Source organism: Python bivittatus, unplaced genomic scaffold (genome assembly GCF_059951505.1).
Source record: "Python bivittatus isolate LINGU-HERP-01145 unplaced genomic scaffold, Pbiv_v1 ctg000340_np1212, whole genome shotgun sequence".
Lineage (NCBI taxonomy): Eukaryota > Metazoa > Chordata > Lepidosauria > Squamata > Pythonidae > Python > Python bivittatus.
The window spans coordinates 2,520,032-2,544,585 of record NW_028277056.1 but is presented as its reverse complement, the minus strand read 5'-3'; the positions used below and the strand labels follow the sequence as shown (position 1 = coordinate 2,544,585).

The 24,554-nt window shown below is 44.4% G+C and overlaps 1 protein-coding gene across 1 annotated transcript in view; it reads left to right on the top strand.

The window, feature by feature from the left end:
- LOC112542000 (disintegrin and metalloproteinase domain-containing protein 21-like) overlaps positions 1 to 24,554 on the top strand; it is a 36,873-nt gene that overhangs the window by 2,449 nt on the left and 9,870 nt on the right. Inside the window, exons 3-9 of the mRNA XM_088140883.1 lie at positions 2,669 to 2,745; positions 6,150 to 6,345; positions 7,791 to 7,856; positions 11,414 to 11,586; positions 14,670 to 14,810; positions 16,143 to 16,311; positions 21,283 to 21,372. Coding sequence (XP_087997009.1) covers positions 2,669 to 2,745; positions 6,150 to 6,345; positions 7,791 to 7,856; positions 11,414 to 11,586; positions 14,670 to 14,810; positions 16,143 to 16,311; positions 21,283 to 21,372 — 912 coding nt within the window. The remainder of the gene's footprint in view (positions 1 to 2,668; positions 2,746 to 6,149; positions 6,346 to 7,790; positions 7,857 to 11,413; positions 11,587 to 14,669; positions 14,811 to 16,142; positions 16,312 to 21,282; positions 21,373 to 24,554) is intronic.

The window sequence follows — 24,554 nt, the reverse complement described above, 5'->3', positions numbered from 1 at the left end:
AATCCCAGGCTGGGAATTCTGGGCATCAGGACAGCACCATGCTGAGAGTATTGATTGAGAATCTGGCATAAATCTACCCTTCCCCATTCAATCCATATCTCCCACGTGTCTCCCTAGGTTTTGGGACATTATGCTGGATATTAATGGAGAGATTGATCCAGTCTGTGCTGATTTACCTGTCTCCATTCTGTCCTATTTCAATCCTAAATTTAATTTAATTAAATTATACTTTACGTTATTCATTCTACCAAATCAGAGCAGATTCCTGGTGGTTTGCAAAACAATCAACAAAACATCTGTAACAGTTAAAACGTCCATGGTAAATATAAAGTAATTGAAAACAACAAATAATTTATCAAAGGTACAGCAAAACCAGGATAAAATATAATGACACGTATAATGAAAAATAATTAAAACAAATCACAACAAAACGAAATACAGTAATATCCACAATCAAATCAATTTACATCATTCAAAGTAAACCAGAAATGGTGATAACAAACTATTCAACCAAATGCTCTTTGGAAAACTTCTGTCTTCCAAAACATTACAAAGGGTGGAGTAAGTCTTAATTCTAACGGGAAGGCATTCTACAATATGTGGACTTTAAAAAAAACCTCTAGTAAAAAGCACATTTAACTATACTTTAAACATCTTTAAATGCAGAAAATGTTCATTGCTGAATATTTACTACCTGAAATTGCACACTACAAAATTCAGAGTTTTGCATTGTGGAACCTTGAATACAGTATTGTGTGTAAGGTATACTGTGGAGGAAAGAAGAAAGCATAAATATGACTTTTGTTACTAGATCCTCCTAGCAGGAGACCCAAAGGTTGAGGCACTCCTCTAGTTGTAGGGGAAGAGCAACAAGCCTTTACAAGGGAAATCTTCACTGCCAGCATCTGCTTCAATCACATTTGTATTTTGTTATTTATTTTTATTTATTCAAAGATGTATATGGCTGCCCATCTCATTCACTGACTCCAGGCGGCATACAAAGAATTAACAGAAAAATAATAAAATTAAACAAAACAATCCAGATAACAAATATCCAAGGTCAAAAAGAATCACCCCCAATTTACAGCGATGAAAATGAGCGATACCACCAATCAACCAGCAGAGTCTGCCCAACTTCCTGGCCCAAATACCTGAGGGTCTTCATTCCCTTGTGAAAAGCTAAGAGGACTGGGGCCATCCAGATCTCTGCACCTGGACATCATGGGATGAACAACGTCGAAATGGAACAGACTACGGAATCTATTTCTTGCTGAGAGCTCCTCCTGATCTTCTGGCTTCTTTGGGTCACATGCCTCCCTGTGTCTGTGTTGGCCAAAAGGAAATTTTCCTGTTCTTGTCACTTCTCTGCCTCTCCTGGAGAGCTTCAGCTGTCCTGTTCAGGATCTCCTCATCTTCCCTGATGGATTTCAATGGAGAACTCACTCCTGAAGTCTCTTCGCTTTTTCCCCCAATCAGGAGACAAGCTTCCACTGGCTGTAGGAGGACCTGTTCAGGCAAGAACACAGCATCACACCAACCTTGCAGAGAGCAACAGTTCCCTTCCCTCACTGACCATGTGCTTGGGAGCCTCTCTTATCGGCTCCTCTCCTGTGAGGAACATCTGTGGGCAGTCCCGGTCTGCTTGGTCTGGTTGTGTGCCCCAGAGGCCATCTTGCTCAGTGAGCAGTAGCCTGCATTGCAAGAAGAAAGAGGGAGAAATTAGAAAAACAATAGAAGGGTGTCCATTTCACCTCCCCTGCAACGGGGAATGGCTGGCTGGGGGAATTCTGGGAGTTGAAGTCCACACATTGTAAAGTTCCCAAGGTTGAGAAACACTGCTGTCGAAGGGACCCATTCCTGCTTAATTCTTTTTTTACATTTTCAGATTCTTTGTAACAGAAAATATGCCTATTTATACTTACAATATGAAGGGAGAGCTGGTTGCAGAATATCCATATATGCAGGTAAATTTTAAGCATGTGTGACTAAGTTTGTTGTAGATAAGTAGATGCAGTAGGTGAGTTTGTTGTAGATAAGTTTGTTAGTGTATTTTATGGCCCATAAGTTTAGTATTAGATTCAGTGGTTGCATTTACATCTGGATGTAATGCAAGGTCTGATTTGGAAGACTTTGTGACTTCTTCCTAAGGAGGTCCCGGCATGCAAGATTTAGAGGCAAGCAATCTTTTTTTTTTTTTTTTGGCACTTCTAGAATGTCTATGTTTCTGTCTCCCAAGCTTTCCAAGTCTCACCTGAGCTTGATCCAGACTGTTGTGATTGAGGGTTTATTCTCTCTTTTCCCTTCCAGGATGCCCTCACTAGCATACGAAATCCAAGTCAGATATGACAAAAGTCATAAGGTACCAATAGAAGCAAATATGTGTAGCTCATGGTTGAACTGTGGAGCCCTGGGGGTTCTCTGAGCTTGCAAACGTTCTTGCAAACGTTTCATTAGGTAACATCTTCAGTGCTAGGATGCAGAGCGCAAACCCCATCACAAAAGTCATAAGGTGCTTTTCCGCTCCACTGCATATATAAGTTTTATTGTTTCAGATGGAATTATGCAAGATGGGAAAGATTCTTGTGTTGGAAATATATCTGCTGAGCCAATTCTTCTATTTGATTTCATTTGAATTTATTCTGAAAATGTGTTTTTTTCTGCTTTACAGGACAATTGCTATTACAGTGGCCATGTGGACGGTGCCCCAAACTCTCAGGCCATCCTCTCTACATGCAGTGGACTTTGGTAATAATTAGAACTAATAATCTTTTATGTAAACACATTTCTCCTGAGGGCAGTTCAAATTTCAGGCTTATTTTTATTTCCTCTTAAAGCCTCTTTGTAGCTGCGAAGGTTAGATTCATTTTTGGTCAAGAAGCCTGTATCCCACATTCATTGCGACAATGCTTCGCACACCCTTTCTGCTCTCACTCTCCTTGGCTTTGAAATCTTCTGCACTATCCAGATGTCTGTTACGGCATCGTATTTTATGCAAGTGTTCCAGCTGGGTTTTGCCATAGGCTTCTGCTTCTCATCTGACCTCGTTGGGTATCCTTTGCTCATTTGTTTGCTCAATTTTGCACATGGTTTGGCTTTTTTTCAAAGAAATGCATAGTCCAGATCCCTGCTGAGCAGCAACATGGTCAGTGGCATCTATTACATGGGTGATTGCAGGGTTATGACCAAGGGCTACTGTATCTCCTTGAGTGATATTCTTCCCCTACTACCTGAGATGGTAGCTTGGGAATCACCCATGCATATGATGTCCAGGGTCTATGAACAGCAGGAACAGGTGGCTTCTCTGTGGGTTTTTTTAAAGATCAGCTATGCATTCACAGAACCCACCTGCCACATCTTTCCTTCTGCAGAAAAAGACAGCTTTGGTAAACAGGGAGCTTCTCCTGTAGGCCTCTGCAGTGAAGTACAAGTGAGTCCTTCTCACCAAGAGCTTTAAAATATTCCAAAGGATCCTTTGCATAGGGGGAGAACGCATACGTATTTGAATGCACAGGTGACCCTGCACAAAGCAACAGTTCCAGGAGAGCAGACAGTTCTTACTCTTGACCTACAGGCCTTCTTGACCTGCTACACAAGATGCAGCGGTGTCCACGGTGGGGCAGTCAAAAAGGCAAGACGGTAGATGTCATGGATGGCAACTTGCCTTTTCTGAATCCTCGGCGGATGCTGCTGAGGGGGTGGCGACCCTTCCTAACTGGATTAGCCTTCCCATCAAGATTCCAGGTTGGGTGGTTTATGAAGGCTTCTTCTGAATGTATGGAGCGGACAGAGGTCTGCATCTGCATAGATGTCTTTCAGTTGTTGGCACCTCTCTGGGAAGCTGGCTCTAGTTTAATTCATGGAGGAACACCTGCCTTAATCAGTCATAGCTCTGCTTGTTCCTAGCAGCTCTACAAGCTTCTTGGCTTGACTGCTTTCTCTAAAAGAAGTAGGAAGCCCTCAGCTGAGGTAAGGTTCTAGGATAACAAGACACAAAATAAGTATGAACCAAGAGCCAGCATGTCCACAATCTTCTTTTCCATAACAAGCACATATCTCATTCCAGTCCCTTTACTTGATATCACTCTCAGTTTATTACTCTTGTAAATTTCAGAATGGGGCAGCAAGGAGGGCTGGGGTCATGCTACAACTCTTGGGTGCCCATCATGCTGCCCCCTCATTAGTTTATGGGCCCAAGTGAAGGTGCTGGTATTAGTCTTAAAAGGCCTGCGCAGGGTGCCCTGGGACAATAATTTTAACTCTCAGAACATAGAATAATACAGTTACAAGAGAACGTACAGTTATTTTGTTTGTTTGTTTATTTCAGTCAGCCTGGACCCCGCGCAACCCCAACTGGGTGGTTGACAACATGAAAACAAACAAACAAGCAAAAAGCATATGGCAATGGCAATAACAGGATGGCAGAACCGGTCAACAAGGCAAACTTGTCATACACCCACAGAGGGCCCCAACCCCACTAGCCTAAGGCCTGGGAAAACAGCCAGGTCTTCCGAGCTTTCCAGAATGCCATCAGGGTGGGAGCTGACTGGGATCTCGGGGGGATCTCATTCCAGAGGACAGTGCCATAGCTGAGGAGGCATGCTTGATCAAAGGTACCTGGGGCATTCCAGTTCTGTCAGATCAAACTGGCCAGGCTAATATCATGGGAGACAGGTGGTCCCTTAAGTAACCAAATCCACTATAAGTCATAACCAGCACCCTGAATCACATCTGAAAGCAAACTGGCAACTCGTGAAACGGGTGTTACGTGGACATGCCAAGGCTGCCCAGATCACTGCATTCTGGACTGGCTGAAGCTTCTGGGTGGTCTTCTAGGGCAGACCCATGTACAGCCCATTGCAGTAATCGAGCCATGAGGTGACTAGGGCATGGTGCAGGATTCACTAGAGCCGCGTTTCTCAACCTTAGCAACTTTAAGATGAGTGGACTTCAACTCCCAGAATTGAAAGGAGTTGAAATCCACTCATCTTAAAGTTGCCAAGGTTGAGAAACGCTGCACTAGAGCATCTCCAACCTATTCCACTGCTGACAGTTCATACAATCAGAAAGTTCCTGAACCACCTTCCTTGGAGTTTTCATGCACTGGTTTTGATCCTGCCTTCTGGGACAATACAGAACAACACTACTCCCTCTTCTATGTGATAACACTTCAGATATTTGAAGCCTGCCATAGAAAAGACTCAATTGTCTTTTCTATGGGCCAAGCACACCCAGATCCATGAGTTGTTCCTCACAGGGCTTGGTTTCCAGACCCTTCACCATCTTGATAGCCCTTCTCTGAACTTGCTCCAATCTGTCACTGTCCTTTTTGAGCTGAGATGCCCAGAACTGGACACAGGACTTCAAATAGAGTCTGACCAGAGCACAGTAGAATGGTACAGTGATTTTATGGAAAATGACCAACACCATTGTCGTAAGATTCTTGAATGAGGAAGAGGAAGAAAGGATGGACTGAGTTCAAGCACTGTATGCCATGCCAGGTATCTACGGAGGAATGAGGGCTATTCTAAGAAACAGTTCTTTTCTAATGCTTAGTCCACAGCGTAAATGCTTCTGAAGCAGAACAGGGTAGAAAACTGATTCAGGTCATAGGTTTGATTTAATGCCTCCCAAACTTGCTGCAGGCCAGATCTCCAAGTGCTCATTGCTCACACAGATGCTCCTCATAGGCCAGATGAAGTTAGAGTTCTTTGGAGAGAATGATCCATTCCCCAACCCTTCGCTCTCCATCTAAGGTTCCACCCTCCATTGGAGCATAGATGGTCCCTGTGCCATCTCAGCTTCTGCCAGCACTAAGTTCTGCCAGCCAAATCTGGCTTCCCCCAAGGGTATTGGCAGGCCATCGTAGTTGGAGAAACTGCTTGGCTGTTCTGTTCTTTCCTGAATGTTATCGGTGAAAGCCGAAGAATAAATATGCCAGGGGTCATTCAGAGTGGGAGCAACAGAGCAGTATTTGAAGGAAATGTCATGCAATGCTACTTCTTTTCTTTAACAGATGAAGGAGGGAACAAACTCTTTTTTTCACATCTTAGTTACTTTGTCGTTGGATTGGCCAGATAACAGTCCCGCAAGGGCCAGATCCAGGCCAGTGGCAGATGTTGTCCCCAAGTCCGGCTTTTTTTTCCCTCCAGGGGACATATACAAATTGGGAACTTAAGATATGAAATTCAGCCTGTTGAAAATTCTCCCACATTTCAACACTTTATTTATCGAAAGGCTCCAGAGCCACGAGAACCCTGCAGAGGCATTGTTGAAGATGGTGCAGATTTGGCAAATAGAGATGTGAGAATGGTAGATACTGATGGTCCAGTTCTTTCTACCAGGCATGTAAGTTGGCTCGATACTTTGACTGAATCCAACTGGAAAATTGATATATGTTGGGGGTGACACCAGTTTCTAAGGCTAAGAATGTCACTCCTATTAGACATATGGAGGGACTGGCAGCCCTTTGAGGTAGGCCAGAACAAGAAACGGTCATGGCAGGGATTCAAGGAATGCTCAAGAGCAATGTTTCTCAACCTTGGCAAGTTTAAGATGGATGGACTGCAACTCCCAGAATTCCCCAGCCCACAAGGCTGGCTGGGGAATTCTGGGAGTTGAAGTCACCCATCTTAAACTTGCCAAGGTTGAGAAATACTGCTCTAGAGTGTTGTAGGGCATAATAACAAATCTTAAAAGCCTGTGAGAGTTTCTTTCTACTCCATCTTATTCCCAACAAAATCCAGGCTGGGTTATTATGAATGTCTTTCTCACGCTTTCTTCTTTCCCAGGACTGAGTAATCTTTTGGGGACCTCCTCCTCCATTCACAGTTCACTCATCCCTTCCCCATTCCCAGAACCAGGTTGCCCTTCCATCACACTCTGTAAGACACATCTAGCACAGCACCAGATCATAAAAATAATAAAAGAGCATAAAAGAGTCTTGAAAGCTCTTTCTCTCTGTCTCATCTTATGCTAAATAAAATCAAAGTGGGCTTATTGGAGTTTCTTCCTTTCCTCCTTCTCAGGACTGAGTCATCTTTTATCAAAATTCCCTCTTAACAGCTCGCTCATTCCTGCCCCCCTCCCCAGGTCAGATCTCCACTCCATCACAGGAATGTACTTCTGATGGGGAAGGAAAAAAATGAACTTTTTCCAAGGGTAGAAATTGGAAGTTCTCCAGGGTTGGAAAATTCCAGAGTTCCAAAACAAATAATAGGTCAAACTGAGCAACCTGTTAAGGACTGAAATTTCCTTCCGTCTAAAAGTCGTTCAACTCATGTTCTCATCCTGATCCGTTTATCAGAGGATTGATTCATGCTTTTGTGAGTTTAGCTGTCATCTGGAATTCCAGAGATAAAACAAATAATAGGTATTTAATAACAGGGAACCCAGAACACTGTTTGAAGGACCCTGTTGTAGGCTATCTCTCTGGACACCTTAATAATAATACAGAAATACTTCCTAAAGAAAGGAGACTAGTGAATTGAAATCATTGGACAGATGCATCTGAGCTGGATGTTATTATTGCTTTGTTTTTAGTACCTGAAACATTTTAGGTCTCTTGTGAAAGAGTGTGATTTCCATGGTGCCCAGGGCACTCTGCAGGCCATGGTCAAAAAAGTCAAGATGGCGGCCACAATGATGCATTGCCTGTAAAAAATGGGTGATGCTTCAATTGCACCGTTGTGTCTGCCATCCTGACTTTTTTGACTCTACCCTATGGACAGCCCTGATGGTCACCAGTACAATCATTAGCCCTACATAACTGCTTCGTGTTGATTTCATTCCAGCAAGGGGACCTCAACCGTGCAGGCATCCGATATCTAGAATATTACGCTGTTGCCGACAAAAGTGTGGTAAGTTTGTCATTGATCATGGCAGCTCAGAACACCCAGAAAGTGCTTTCAGTATGACAAGATGTGGACAATCAGAGATCTCTTGTTTTTAGATTGCAGCCCAGTTGCAGAGTAAGGAAGAGAACCTTGATGGAGATCAGTGATGTCCATCACCAAAGGGACGAGGAGAAAAGCCTCATCTTAAGTCCAGAACGTCCAGATAACACTTGGAAGTGGCTCAGATAGACACCTCCCTAATTCACAGCAGTATAAGAAGGGGAGGAGGTCCAGCACATCCAGCCTTGCAAGATTCTGTTATTATAGCCACTCTCAGTCAAAGTGTCTTAGCCTTCCTGTGGAGTTGATTCTTGGTCTGGTCTTCAGGGTGGGTCAAAAAGGTTAAGACGGCAGCTGCAACCATGTGATCACAGCCCCACCCCTTTTCTGTGCGCTGCACACCCAACACAAGGGGTGGGTCATTGATTGCATGGTCACGGCAGACATCTTTCACTTTGGATACCTCCCCCCCCATGGCTGCCCCATGTTGGGCCCAAATAATTAATCTTAATTATTAGTCGGAACAGCTAAAAGAGGAAACGGTGTAGCTAATCTCAGTAGCTGTTACTGGGAATTAAAGAACACTTTCCCATTTCTTCTTTTAAAAATGTATTTCCAGTCTAAAGTTGCTGTATATTAAATTATGAACAGTATGTCTAAATGCAAGGGCTTAGATGTGCAGGGAACTTTATTTATTTATTTATTTATTTATTTATTTATATGATTTAGACAGCCGCCCATCTCACAGAAGTGACTCTGGGCAGCGCGCAAGATTAAAACAGCAACAATATCACAATACAGCCCACAACATCCGAGGTGAAAGCAATAACCCCATTTTATAAAAAGCAACTTTAACCCACAGAGCTCACCTAACTGTCTGACCCAAATGCCTGCGGGGAACAGCATGAATCAGCAGTGCTATGTAAACATTACATATTAAGCTGGCTGCCTTTTTCTTCTCCTTCTCTTAGTTTCTCCTCCACGGTAGCAATGAAACCGCTTTGGTGTCCGCACTGTTTCATATGATGCTCCATGTCCACACAGTGAGTAGCTTTAAGAACAATCACTGAATGGCCGTGTTTCCCTGGTGGAAGCCGTGTGCGTGTGTGAAACTTCCTGGATCCCTTCTCCACACTTTTGCTCCAGAAGAAGTCTCTCTCCCTCTCTCTCTCTTCATTCCTCTTGGCTTCTTACATCCTGCTAAGTCTTCCTTTTGCCCCCGGTTGAGGCACACGTAGCCTACTTGTGGTGCTCAGCGGCTTGGAAATGGCATCTTGAGATGGCTGTAGATGCAGCCACGGTCCACGGCTGGGGGTTTAGGCAGGGAACACCCTTACACATCTTTCTGACCTTGGATGGGTGAGTGACTCTCACTAAGGGACACACAGCACAAAATAATTCTTCGTTCCCCTCCTAGCTGTACTGATCCCAGTATAACAAGGATTTGCTTAAGCACACACATGTACAAACTGTTCATTCTCACACGCTCATCCTCTCCCACCAGAGGGGGGTGGTGAAGATGGATCGCAGTCCAGATAGTAGCATGGACACATGGGGTCCTCCAGCCAGGTTCCTGTCCGGCCCCCTCTTTTTATAATGAGCAGCCCCAGTTCTTTTATCCTCGGCTTCAGCTTCACACTTGCTAGGTGCTGGTGCTGTTGACCTAGCGAGGTTTCACTGCTTGCAGTGTGGTTTTCCCTTTGTGGGCAGCCTCAGGCTCCCGGCCCAGGTTCAGCTGGGTCAGACTCAGTCACTCGTCAGCCTTTGCCCATCGCATGTTCCTTAGATTAACTTGATTTCACTGCTTGCCTTGTTTAGTTTCTCCTCAGACGGTCAGGCTACTAAATTCCAACATTGATTTTATCACAAGTCCATGAATTTTATAACAGGCTTTTGTAATAGGACTGGCTAGAACCATCGTGGCCATCCCAAGTCACAGACGGAGCCCTTATTTCATTCTCTAAAAACTCTCTCCTCAACCTGACCAGCTCTTATTTCTAGAAGTGAATTCTAGGCCATTCTGCAGCTTCTGATGGGCAGATGTATTTTGCCCAACGTCAAGGAAGAGGTAAGAACACTGAGAGGCAGTGAGGATACCGGCCAGGCATAGCTATAAATCTCTAGTCTTCCAGGAACTCATTCCTGCGTTCAGGAACTAGATTACTGCAAAAACTTCAAGGACCCAATCCTGCTAGGCAAGTTGTTGTATTGCAGGCAAGAAAGAAGGCTGACCTGTGCCAAAGATCTGCCCACTGCCAAACCCCAAACCTCTGAGATATATCTGCATCCGTGCTTTGATGTGGCCTGAGCAGTACTGCTTCTTGAGCCATTGGCGTCAGTCTTTCCGAGCTGCTAGTTTTATCTGGTTGCCTTAACACCCCAGCACAAGCTGCTATAAAGGATGGTGGCCAAGGGTTCAGCAACCACTCCCGTTTCCATCCTGGCCCCTCAAAAGGCACTGGAAAAAGCTGGCCTGAGAGCCCCTTTCTTGCTTCCTACCTTGAAATGCTGCAGATGCCTACAGCTTCCTTCCAGCTGTGCAGTAGAAGAATGTAAAGAATGCCCTTCAGTCGATGCTCCCCATCTGGGTTTTGGTTAACGTTGTGTGCATCTCCAGTCTCCAAGAAGGAGTGGAAGAAAAAACTGCTGAGTCAGTATTCCTCTGTGGCGTGGTAGTAGCTTGGCAGGATGGGAGGACGGCTGCACTTGCAAAAGAGTGGAGAGAGCAGGGGGGTCAGCAGGACCCTCCTTCTTTATGTCGCCGTGGGGCTTCAATCACATGGCTGCGGCTACCATCTTTTTTGACCGCCTCCCTGCAGAAACCCCTGGGAGAGTCTGGCTTAAATCCAACAGAAAGTATACTAGACCTTCCACTTAGGGAATAACAGGTAATTGGCCAAAGCATTGAAGTCATACATTCTGAATAAGGAACATGGATAATTATCCACAAGACATAAAACTATGTTCTACTCTAGCCACCTTAGCGCTACCTAAAATATCCTTAGATCGTTGAATGGTTCCAAAGTCAAATTAAAAGTCAGGAGCAAAAGGGGCCATCCTTGGCCATTTTCAAATCCTGATGGGTGAAGAATAATTGCACTCGTTACAACTCCAACTAATGAATTAAGTACCACAGTTTAATCCAATCAACAAAATAGAAAGGAAAGCCATATCTAAGGAAGCCCCAAATAGATTTAAACTGTAACATACAGAAGGCTTTTTCCACATCCAAAAAATCAGCCACAGCCAGGTCCAGTTGACCTGATTGTGTATCAGTTATATCCCCAAGTAATCTAATATTATCTGAGGCTTGACACTGTTCTGTAAAACCAGATTACAGAGGATGAAGCTCCTGACGGTAAAGTAGTCTCTCTTCAGTCTGATGGGGAACAGAGGCAGCTCTTGTTACAGGAAACTCCAAGGGCCACCTTCAAAGGCAGCAGAACCCATGGTTGGCAATGTCTTACTGCTCCGAAAGAAGTTCTACCACCCCTTGATCATTTTTTCTTTTCCGTCCTCAGATATTCCTGCCGCTGGGCCTTCACGTTTATCTGGTCGGCATGGAGCTCTGGACGGACAAAAACTATGTGACCATTGATTCCCACGACCTTTCTATGACCTTGAATGCATTTTATAAGTATGTCCGGTACCAACTTCGGCACCACGTGCATTTTGACCACTCTGGCTTAATGACGTAAGATTCCCTTTTGTGAAAATGCCAGCTGGCCTTGAGTTAGCATCACGCGGGGGAGCCTTTTGGGTTAGCAGTGACAACATGTCGGGCGAGGGGGATCGGACATTTAGAAAGGTCTGACAGAAGCTCGCATCCTGGTTAGTGAGAGGACGGGCTTTTTGCTTCCAGCAATGGCTAGCTGTAAGGACATCCACGGGGGTGTCGGAAAAGTCAAGATGGCAGCACTGATCACGCAGTCAAGGCCCTGCTCCTTTTTTACACATGGAACCTCAATGGCAAGGTCGTGCCTGCCATCTTGACTTTTCTGACCCCTCCCTGCAGGCATCCCCCTCTGACCGCTCACTCGCAAAGCCAACGTGTAAAGGCCTCCTCCTGATGGACACACCACCCCTGAAAATGGAGGATCAATTAGCACAGGGGTTCCTAAACTTTTGGCCATCATACCTCCCTTTGGTGCAGTGTTTCTGAACCTCAGCAACTTTAAGATGAGTGGACTTCCACTCTCAGAATTCCCCAGCCAGCCATGCTGGCTGGGCAATTCTGGGAGTGGAAGTCCACTCATCTTGAAGTTGAGTTGAAGATGAGTGGACTTCATGGCTGGCTGGGGAATTCTGGGAGTGGAAGTCCACTCATCTTGAAGTTGCTGAGGTTGAGAAACACCGTTTTAGTGTAATCTTCATATACGCACCTGTCCTAAAACTCCAAACACCCAAATGAACACAAACGAATAATGAAAACAGTACAATGCAACTTTGGGGGAGTTGGATTTATTGTAACAATGTAACTGAAAGGTTCTCCCCACCTCCCCTGGACTCTTTCTGCCCCTCCCCAGGGGAGGTGCCCCTCCCATTTCGGGAAACCCTGGATCAGCACCTCTAACTAACACTCCCGAATCTGTCGCTACCCACGTTCAGCCGATTCCTGGCTTAAAAAATCTCATCCTGTGCTCTGAGTCCCACTCCTCATTTGTTACAGAAATAGGCCAATATCCATCAAATCGGTATGAGGAGATTAAGAGTGAAAACAAAAAAGATCGTCCATGGGATGGTAGCACTAGAGATTGCTTTCTTGCTGGTGTTTTCCTCGTGAAATATAACCCGGATCCTATTTTCTATGGTGTTGCAGGGCAACAGGGACCCTTCCTGGACTTTCATGGGGAGAACGGCTTTGCCATCCCTCACATGTGTCCGTGACTGTCATCCACGTAGGTGGTTCTCTGCCCCTGATCCCTTTTCCCCCTCGGGGTCATGGCTGCCTTGGAGGGGGATCTCCGTGGGATGCTCGCCAGGCTGCGTCTGAGTTTGCCGCCCAACCCGCCAGAAGAGAAGACGCTAAATCTAAGTTAAACTAAAGGCGACATCCACTTACCTGGCCGGGAAGACGTTTCCAGACAAGCAAGAGATTAACAAGGAATTGTAAAGTCATTTACGGTCACCCAGACCAGGTTCAAAAGGCATGCTTTTTCGAGCCACGTTACCCTTGTAGGTGTTCCCCTGAGAGCTCTTAGGTGCCCACCTGAATGCAGAATGCAAACCGAGGGCCTGCGCTTTGAGCAGATGCAGTGGCCCAAGGGGAAGCCAAGAGCATGCCTCGCAAGCCCTTCTGAGCTCCTGCCAGTCCAGTGGGAAAAGCCCCCACTCTGTCTTTGGCCACTGCTGAAAGAGAAGCGCACAGATAAACTGCATCGTTTGGAACACGTCACAAGCTGCGTCACTGGAAAAAGTCCTGCACGCGACCCGTAAAAGGTTGCCGTAAGAATCACAAAAGGCTCAAGCCTTTTTAACTGGTCACTCCTATTATCCGCAACTTAAAGGGTTGTGGAAGCCCTGGGAAAGCCTGCAGCACTGCCCTCCGGGACCTTTTATAATATAATAAGCCGGAGCTGTTTTTGCATGCATCTAGGCTATCTCATAAATCTGCTGTGTCCTCCAGAATCCATTTTTAGAGTGCTGATTTATTTAAGCACCTCTAGAGCAGCTAGATGCGGTCCAAAGACAGATGTGTGTGCGTGGTGGGACTTGAAATGAGATTGCAGGGCATCATGCTGAATGCCCCAGAGGTTCTTCAGTATGCCAGAGGCCCTTGAACCCACCAGGAGCCTTTGCCTTCCAGAACGTGCATCAGAAGTTAAGCATGTGGGCTTCTTGAATGCACTTAGGTGTGTGGGCTTCCTGAATGCACGCTCTATAAATGCAGCCAGCTATAAATCAGAGAATAAAAGGAGCACTTTGAACCCCATGCTCCAAGGCAGCCTGCAAAGATTAAATATGAGGGAAGAAGATCCAGCAAAACAGCTCAGCTGAAATGCACCGACACAGGAGCTTCTAGGTGTTTCGCTGTTTTCTGAATCTAATTTGGATCCTCCCACCTGCTTTTATTAGCACCCAGGTTAACATTAGGTCCCTTCCCCTGACAGACCAGGAAGAAATGATGTGCAATTTGGGGGGGAGGGAGCAATTTCCTGTGATATCATTTCACTTAAAAACAAAACAAGTCTTGGGGAATCTCATCCTCTGGTTCTGATCAGAAAACTTCCAGCAGTTTGGTCAAACTGGGAAACAAAATTTAAAGGGTTTACCTGTCCAGCCCACAAAAATCTGATGAGGTTGGTTGGTTCACCTATTGAACCATTTAATAGCAAAAATGCCCCCAACATATAAAATAATAAGAGATTGAGACCCGAAGCTAATGCGATTTTGGCCAGACTTCTACCCTTGGGGTCCAGCACCATATTCACTGTATCGCTCCTGCTGTATGGATTGCAATTTGTATTTTCACAGGTTTTCTTCTGAGGTTTAGTAATGATCTTATTAGAAATAGAGATCGGGCAGTGAGCCTCTACACAGGAACAAAGGCCCGGAAGCACACTTTGCAGGTTTTATGACCACAGGGAAATCTTTTCTAAATCTTTGAAGTGTTCTGAAATTGGGTTGATGTCAGTTTCCTGCCTCCCCCACCTGCCGTAGAGCCACAAATCAAGATCCAAGTATGTCTCTGTTGACATGTTCCCTATATTCAATATTTTGTTCACCACAGTCTCCCTTTCAACTGTCTCATTGTGTGCAGATATATAAAAAACTTAGATTTGATGCTGAAACCATTGCCCACGAGCTGGGTCATTCTCTCGGCTTTACACACGACGATGCCCCCATGAATTCAGCCAGAAAATGCGACTGCAATTGCACTGTGTTTGGCAGCTGTCTGATGCTGACTTCCGGCGAAGCGTACGTTCTGCTCGGCAGCTTCTTCTTAGTTTTTAACTTTTCTCTCTTGGGCCTCTCCTCTAGAGATTCCCCTAGAACCAGTCAAAGGAATCAGTTCACGTTTCTCCTAAAAGAAGAATCAGCCAGGATCTAGTAACCCCAGCTGGTGCTTCTAGAAGCTGAGCTTATTCTTCTCCACAGGCTTGGAATATTTCCTCCTGTCTTGATTTCATGAGTGGGAGTCACAGGAATTCGGGGGGGGGGGTGTTGATTGTTAATTAAAAGAAAGGACCCCTCTTCTGGGGCAAAGGGTTGCTAACACACAGGCACTGTCCCTTCTTCAGCCCCCTCCAGCCTTGGCATGCCAGAAGCCACCGCATTCGCTGGCCGGTGCTGAAGATCCCTGCTCCTTCAGATAACAGTGACCCTCAACTGCCAGGCCTGGGTACCAGCCAGGGGGGATATCTACATTAGACAGTGTGGCTCAGACGATCATTTGCCATTCTCAGAGCTGGCCTGGCAGGCAGGAACCTTACCCAGCTTTATCGCCTGAACTACAGAGCCACTCCTGCTCTCCCCCGCAGCTGGGGAAGGCACATCTCCAGCTGAGCAGCCAGCCTGGGCTCTTCCTCCCAAGGGGCCAGGATGAGCTTGGCTCGCGGGGTGCTGCTGCCTGAGATAAGCTGGCCTCAGGGTTCGCCTGTGTGCTTCCATGGGGAGCCTGTATTGGAGGGAGAAGCATCCTGTGTGGGCGTCTGGCCTGAGCAATGACGATTAAAGCAGATCTGATGACTGTAACGGAAGGGAGATGACTTTACAGGAAACACAGTATAAGGATTGGCAAAGGCCAGCACCCAGATAACTGCATCCTACGAGAGTCAGAGAGAAGGTTTCAAGACGGAGAAGGCTTGCCTACACAACTGGTGGCCAACTTTCAGGGTTTCAGAGGGCAGCCTTTCCAGCTCTGGTTGGAGATGCTAAAATTAAAACCATGGCCTTCTGCAAGCAAAGCTCTTGTTCTGTGCTTAGACTGCAGGCATTCTGCGGTTCAGACGTTATGCTGTGCTCTTCTTAAACCTGCAGGCTGTTGTAGAGCAGCAGTTATGGGAGATTATCTCTCTTTTAAACACGCCCATGAGCACGGACCTAGACCCAAATCTTAGTTTAAGTCTCATCTGGTCAGTAATAAGGATATAAACATCAAGAAATCATTTCATGCCTCATCATATTTCTTACACACAATCCAAAAAAGAATTTGTAACCTAGAAGGCAAGGTACAAATGACTACAACAAATAAGTTATAAAGAATGAGAGCTCACTATATTATCACAATAATCATTTATTGTGTTACAGGAACTGTTCAAGACTGAGTAATTGCAGCACGCTGGAATATTTTAATATGATCAAAAAACCTGAAAAAACATGTTTGCTTAACAAACCTGCCCAGATATTTAACATGAAGGAGTGTGGAAATGGTGTCATTGATGGTGACAATGAAGAATGTGACTGTGGAAACGAAGAGGTTAGACATTAAGACGTGCGGCAAGGGTATGATCCCCCCACCCCCCCAAAATCAATTGGAAGATTATCCAGACAATTTTATTTATATAAATTAGGCTAAATTTGCATAACCTGTTTTGAACTGGACATTTTCTACTTGCACCAGTCCAAATTATACTATGCTAAATTTACATAGAGATAGATATACAATAGATAGATAGATAGATAGATAGATAGATAGATAGATAGATAGATAGATATAAAGGTATGCTTAAATAGATTCATTTTAGGTTAATATGATAAATTTTATGTAGATCTTTAGGTTAATTCTAAGGATCTTCTTAATTTTTCTCTAGCTTGGATGTTGGCAGTAATTTCCATCAGCCATTTTTGTTCTGTGGTACCCTCTGTACCACAGTCGCATCCTGGGGGGGCCATTCTGGGGAATGAGGGCCACTCTCTTCCCAGCAACACAGCATTGCTCAGAGGGACAGTCTGGGGGGGGGGGGGAGAAATGGGGATCCATTTGCTTTTGCCCTGTATAACTCACTTCCTTTATGATGCTCAGGTCCTACGGGAGAAATCTGCCTAATAAAAGCAAAAAGGAGAACAGCTGGTGGGCAACTTCCCCACTTCATAAGTATTTATGGAAGCACAGTTTTGCCTGTTTCCATTATTAAAAAATAATGGAAGCAAAGACCCGTTTCCTGAATGCATTTAAATGGAGATGAAAATTGTTTTCAAACACAGGAATTGGGCTTTTCTGAGGCAGGAGTGTCCGCAGGTTGTGGACAAGAAAATCAAGATGGCAGCCACAATTGTGTGATTGACGTTCTGCCTGGTGGAACTTCTGTCACACCATCGTAGCTGGCATCTTGACTTTCTTGACCACACCCTGTGGACACTCCTGCTCTGGGGCACAAAGATTTGTGAACAGCTTAACTCCAGCTCTAGAGCAAATACGGGGGGATCTGTCTGGCAGTGTGTCTTCTCAAGCCATGCGGTGGGACATTTTCCATCAATGAGGGTTCTCCACTCACCCTGGACCTGAGATTTTCCCCTGCCTTCCTGCAGCCAGCGGTTCGTGGAAACTCCCTTGCCCATCCTCCCCAGCTGATTTGCTGTTGGGGTGGCTTTCCATTCCTCCAATAGAAAGGCTAGCTGGTGGCTGTTTTTTTTTTAATTTAAAAAAAAAATAGTTTTTTTAAAGCAAATGTATTAGAATGACCATGGGATAGAAAAGAAAAAAGATTTTAAAAGGGGCCATGAGTCTCCAAGTGCTCGCCCATCTGTAAGAACCTCAGGCTTCAGACTATCTTTCCACGTTAGAAGGTGAGGAGAAGGAGGTTGGCCTGAAGAAGTTGCTTTATATGCACAAATCATGGAAGTGAACTGTGTATCCACAAAACGTGATCCTTGATTTGTCCTGTGGCCATTTGTAACTGTATGTGAGTCCTCTGATGCTGCTCTGATGTCCCACATGGATTCTGTTTAGCCAGCTATAGGTCATTTTGTGGGTTGGGCAATTTCTAGTCTCTTCCCACTTCTAACTCTGCTGCTACCAATAAGAAAATGAAATTTTTATTCTGCAGAGAGTTGCTATCATCTTTTAAGAGAGAGGGAAGCAGTCAAGCCTCTGAAAAAGAAACTCCTAATGTGCTATTTCAGAAAGGAGTTTCCGTACCTAGACCAGCATTCTTGGAAGCTCAAACCAGTCTTCTCTGCTGTTGCCAAGCTCACAGGCAGGTCTGCCTTACCAACCGTTTTCCTGCTTACAGGTGGTCCTCACTTAACGACCGCAATAGGGACTGGAAAATTGGTCATTAAGTGGGGTGGTCATTAAGCGAGTCACCACATGACCAGACCCAATTTTACACCCATTTTTACGATGGTCGTTAAGTGAAGTATGTGGTGGTTAAGTGAATCATATGGTTGTTAAACAAATCCAACTTTCACAACAGATGTTTTTTGCCGCAATTTGCTTAACAACACATTATTCACTTAGTGATCATCATAAAAAAGGTTGAAAATCACAATCACATGACTGCAGGGGTTTGCAACAGTCATAAGTGTGAGTACAGGTTTTCTGAGGCCATCGTAACTTTGAAATGTCATTAAACAAACAGTCATTAAGTGAGGACTACCTGTATTCTGAGAGGCCTCCTGTTTCATCCTGATGATGTTACTGCCCCCCAAGGCCCCCCAAGGCAGAGTGGTTGAAAACCACAGGAGTTAACATTTGGCCATCATAATCACCACCACCACTATAGAATTCTGTTTTGTAAATTCTTCAAGTCAGCCACCTCTTACAAGTCCAAAAGAGGACTGGTAAACTGGCAGTCAGGTTCTTTTTCTTCCTTTATTAGGAAATAGAAGGAACGTGGATCCAAAGCATCTTTCTGAAACAAGGAGGAAAAGAGCGACAACTTCATGTAAGTGAATCAAATAAACTGGGTGAGGAAGGAGGAATCAATTTATCCCATATATGTCCACCACATCTGCCATGCCAGAAGCAAACTCAATGTGGGCAATGGCGTTGGCACTGAAATAGCATCAGGGGCTGAGTGTCAGTTAACGTCCTTTCCTGCCTAACATTCTCCTTGCTTGAGATGCCCAAGGAGGGGCTCCCAGTGAGCTTAGTAGGCTGAGGGCAACTCCCTTGCTGGTACTTCTGCTCAGGAGCCGCTCAACCGCTCGTGGTCCAAGGAAATTCTAGTCTACTTTTTCACTTTGGGCCTTTATATGGATGGGATGGTCTGGTACTAGTGGGAAACACCCTGCAGGAAACTTCTTATGATAGCCCGGTAAAGGGTGTGTTTGGCCTGGTCTGTTGAATCCTTGGTCAACCTCTAGCATTTGGAAACAGGCCAAACGTTTGGCAGCGTCAGTAGCCGGTTTGTGCTGCCACTGCAGAACTGATCCAGATAACTCAGAGGCTCCCAGGAAGCATCCGAGAAATGCCTCTACCATCATCAACTCTATGGATATTTCACGCACCAGGCTAAGAACAGCGTGAATTGTCTGAGCGAAAAAGTATCTGGCATGGCCACATTCAGATGTGTGTAAATGAACACAAGGGCACCCACAACCGATAGTCACTCGGACGAGGAAGACGTTTTAGAGAGGGGTGGGATGCACAAAACAATATCTATTGTCCTCGACCAGTTAACTCCTTGCAAGGGGGAAAATTAACTTGAAAATAATGTTCAATGTACAATTGTACAAAATGCTAATACTCATTTATAAAATGTGTAACAAATACTGTATAGTTACAAATGAAGCCATCAGGGCCAAACTGCTTTGTATCCATTCAGGGTTAAATAGCCAGATAATATATAGTTGTGGGGCTGGGGGGTGTTGATGATGATGTTAATAATAATAATAAACTATTCATCAAAGCCTTTGTAATTCTCTTTTTCTTCTAAACAGTGGAAGCAAAGATTTCACAAACAATTTTTATTTCCTGACCACCTGCAGCCTAAAACCATGACTGTAAGTTATTGGTCAAATAAATATAGTGAAAATGAGACTGTTTCTTGCTGCAAAGGATGTTTTTTGCTACTTAAAGGGCTGCCCTTACATGGTTTGTAAACATTTACAAGGCCTTAATAAGATGTCACGGCTCTTGTTACTATCAGGAAAGACAGATTAATTTGGACGCCCAGGTGAAGGGAGAGAGGCCCGGCAGGGTTGGCCCTTGGATCTCATGAGACGTCAACTCTTCCACCCAGAGCACTGTCCTCCTGTGCAGAGCCAGGTGTGATCTCAAGCAGGAGCCATGAATAGACAATTTGAATTAATGTTGGAAGAGTCTGTACGGGGAAACTGAAACAGTACTTCGCAGCTGTGGATTGTTTTAAGCCTACTGATGTTGGACAGTTTTAAAAGGCAGTTAGATAATATCATGGAGGAGAAGAAGGATGTCAGGGGTTCCCTAGTTTCTGGGGACCTTGAGTGGGAAAGGGCTGTTGGGCCCATACGCTGCTTCTGGCGTTCCCTTGGTCCTCCTGATTTTGCATTCTTCCTAAATTTGTACACTTTTTGTCTTCCTCCAACATATATTTCAGAAAAAGTTTTCATGGAAAGTTCGTGCAGAGTTTATTTCTATATTTTTATATTACAAAATACATAATTACAATCTCTGTCGCAGGGATATTTAAAAAGCTGATGATATAAGCTTGTCATAGGTCCTTTTTGTTTTAAACAGGAAGAGGGTACATCAGCAATCAAAATTATATTCATGAATGAAAAATATCCGAAACTCAAAGGGCCCAGTGTAAGTTTTGAATTCCTTTAATGCCTCTGTCAGATGCTCTGCTGAGATGGAACTTTCCCCTTTTGCTGAACTTAAGAGTACCGGCCAACTTTTCTCAGGTCTTGCATAAAACGCGCTGAGCGGATTGAGACCACAAGCCCCCATTTCTTATGCTGATAGCACCCAAGAAACACGGGGCTCTCAGATAGCAATGCTCACATTATGTCTGGCTATTTTCAGCTTGCTGTTTCCAGTTACCGGTCATGGAATTGTGGAGTTGGAAGGGACTGCATGGATGATCTCGCCCAGCCCCTGCAGTCTGCAGAAAAACCATTTAAACTGTCCAGCCTCTTTTTCAAAATGCACCCATTCAGGGTCTTAGCATGTTGTTGTTAACTTCCTTTTTTAAAAAAAAAAAAGCCAGAGTCGCCAGTTCCAATCCATCAACTTAACAATCTAGCTTTGACTGATTTACTGCCCAGCTGAATCCTGAGCTCAAAATTATTATCTTACATGCCAAGCAACTCTGCAAATGTAATGAATGTTAGCCAAACACTGTGGCTCATTGAACAAGTTTCTGTCCTGCCCGGTGTAGCGAATGTCACCTTGAGGTCGCCGCCACTGATGATTCCGCGCAATGGATTTTCTGTCCTGGTGGAGGGCTGGACTAGATGGGATTTTGGAGGACAGCGTTGGGCGGGATAGGTGTGAATGAGATGGCCATCTCTCTCTTTGCAGGAATGCAGGAAGAACGGGTGTTGCCAAAAGGACTGTACTTTCAAAGAAGGCATTGACTGCCTGTATGGGCTCTGCTGTGAGAACTGTAAGGTAAGACAAAGGCAACCCGCTATTAAGCAAATACAGTAAGTGGGACTCAGCTAAGCCCTTCTCCCACTGCATCGTCCCACTTTCAGGGGGTGCAGATACAGCAGGCTGGAGAAAGGGTCTTCAGAAGGAGAGGCAAAATGTATCCAACTCTTCTCTCAGCACCTCCTGCTTTGCATTCATAACTTCCCTAACATAAATGTTGGCGGGGTTATTACCAAAGTAGAACTGATTACCATTGTTAGTGGCCTTCTGTTATGGCCTCTCTTGCTTCCTTCCTTCCTTCCTTCCTTTTTAAATTATTATTATTATATTTTCTCCATTGCATGCCACCCAGAATATACAGACTGGGGTGGGCTACAAGAACTGTAAATGAATAAATGCCCCACTAGCTTTTGGTTCTGGTTGAATGGTTTTGAGAAGCAAAAAAATGCCAGTAATTGTTAATAACAATAGGAATGATTTCTGTATGTTCAGAAATCTTCTTGTACATCTGAAATATACCATCCAACTTTCTTGAGGACTTATGGCACAACAGCCATCTCTGAATCCTTCTCAGAGGTAAAAAAATGTCTTTCTCTTCTTTTGACCAAAACGCTGTCCTGTGACACTTTAAAATGGGCAAAAATGACATTGGAAAATTACAATTTTTAACATCACAACATTCACATATTTAAATAAATCATGTTTCCATATCAACACTTGTAAAGTAATTGCTTAACAGGCCATATGCAAGAAAGACCTGAACTGGAATGGCTTAATCTATTCTATGTTTATTTAATCATTGATTTCTCATGTTTGAGAGGTAGTTACAAACAGATACCCTCCAGGGGGGTCCCACTTTAATGTGGGGGGAGAATCCAGGAGCTTTAATGACTGAGAGTGCTCTCAACAAGAGAAGGAGCTCCTGACATTTGCTGGTAAAGTCAAAGGAAGGGGAGGAAACTGAGGCTCATTTACCACTTGGACGAGGATAGGTAGGGCTGGGCCAGGTTGAGGGAACCCACCCATCTAGGACCCTAGAATCAGACCCATAAGAAGGCAGTGGCGAAGCTGCTGGGAAATCCGGTCCCTGGTTGTGTCAGCGTTGAAAGAACAGTTTTCTGTTTCACAAGAAGACACAATCAGAATATGGATGATGGGAAGCACGAGCCAAGGAAAACTAGAATTGTAAAAGCAGAAACGAAGCATACTAAGCTGTATGTTTTAGAAATAAGTGAGATTAGAATGGGCCACCTTAAATTTATTTATTTATTTACTTATTTACCTATTTATCATACTTATGTAGCTGCCCATCAAATCAGATGATCAATGATAATATTGTGCAGAGCATATGGCCATACAAAGGAAATGAATGGCAATGATTCAAAAAACGGACAAATGACTTGGCTTTATGTTCACTTATAATCCCACAAGAGACAGGGTTGTATCTATCACAATTGGTGGATGCATGCACAGGGAATACGATGAATGTCACTGTTAACAGAGAAGGACAAGTAAAGCCAGAGTCAGATAAAGAAGTACCAGGAGCAGATACCCACTGAACTTTTTAAAGCTGCAGCTTTGGGTCAATACATAGGACAGCTAGAATCAATGCTGGAGGCTGAAACCTTAACAATTGCAAATACACAGAGAAAACCACTTTGTAAGCTACAGTAAAAGCAAGGAGGACTTAGAAGATCTCATTATCAAAGTAGTTAATAGAGAAGCCTGCTCAGCTAGAATTGTTTCCACCCCGTTAGCAGCAGCGACTATAAGAGACAGTGGCATTTTCTTCTGCATAATGAAAACTGTGTGTGTGTGAGTGAGTGAGTGAAACTTATACACAGTCCCAGAAGCCACAATTCAGATAGAACATGGTGAAACTGACTGGCTCTAGATCAATAAAAGAGTGAGACAAGGCCGTATGCTCTCTCCTTATTTCTCATCCTATATGCTCAATATTCTGTAAATCAAGAGAGGCTAGATTGGAAGAAGATGACCATGGATTTAAAACTGGAAGAATAAATATTATTAACCTGCGCTATGCTGATGACGCTAGCCTGATAGGTGAAAATGCAAAGGATCTGGAAGCTCTACCATTAAAAATTGAGGAGCACAGTGAAAAAATTAGACTAAGATTCATTATAAAGAAGACTAAACTAATGACAACAGGTACAGTAACCAGCCTTAGAACTGATAATGAAGATATTGAAATGACTGACAGTTTCTTCCTTTTGGGATTGACTATCAACAGCAAAGGACCAGCAGTCAAGAAATACACTATAGACTAGGGTAGCAATGGAAGTATTGGAAAAGATATTCAGATACCATGATGAGTTTATACCTACAAAGATCAGAATTGTGCAAGCCATGTTTTCCCTTGGGCATTCTATGGAAATGAAAGTTCCATAGAGAAGGATGGAAATGGAAAGAAGGACTTTGAAGAAGCAAGATAAAAAGACTTGATATTTTTAACTTTGGTGTTGGAGAAGTCTCCTGAGAATACCATGGATAGCTAAGAAAACAAAGGTATCATAGAACAAATAAACTCACTCAAGTTCTCACTTGAGGCACAAATGATCATATTTTGGACCTACAGGTAGTCCTTGGTTAGCAACCACTTGTTCAGCGACCATTCAAAGTTACGATGGTGCTGAACGAGGAGACTTACAGCTGGCCCTTGAAGTTGTGGCTGTCCCAGCACCCCTACAGTCATATGATTGTGACTGGGCACTTGGCAACCAGCAGGCAATTGCAATGGTTGCAGCATCCCATGGTCATGTGATCGCCATTTGCAACCTTCACTGCCGGCTTCCAACGAGGAAAGTCGATGGGGAAGCCAGCTGGAGTTACAAATTGCAGTCATGTAATGTTGTGCTTAATGACCGTGTGCCATTTGCTTAACGACCACAACCAGAACTGCCATCGTAAGTTGGCACAGCCGCTTTATGACCGCATTGCTTAGCAACGGAGTTCCCAGTTAACGAAGGACTATCTGTATTATGCGAGAACCTTGTTCTCTCTCAAGAAGGTGGAAGGAAGGAAAAGAGGATCCGTCAGTAAGATTGGAAGATCTGAAGAACCAGGATGGAGACATAAAATCTATCTGTGTGGTTGCTAAGAGTCAACACCAGCTTGATGGCATATAATCAACCAGTCAAGCCTCCTGATGGACAGTTAGGCAGAAAGCAGACAGATAGACA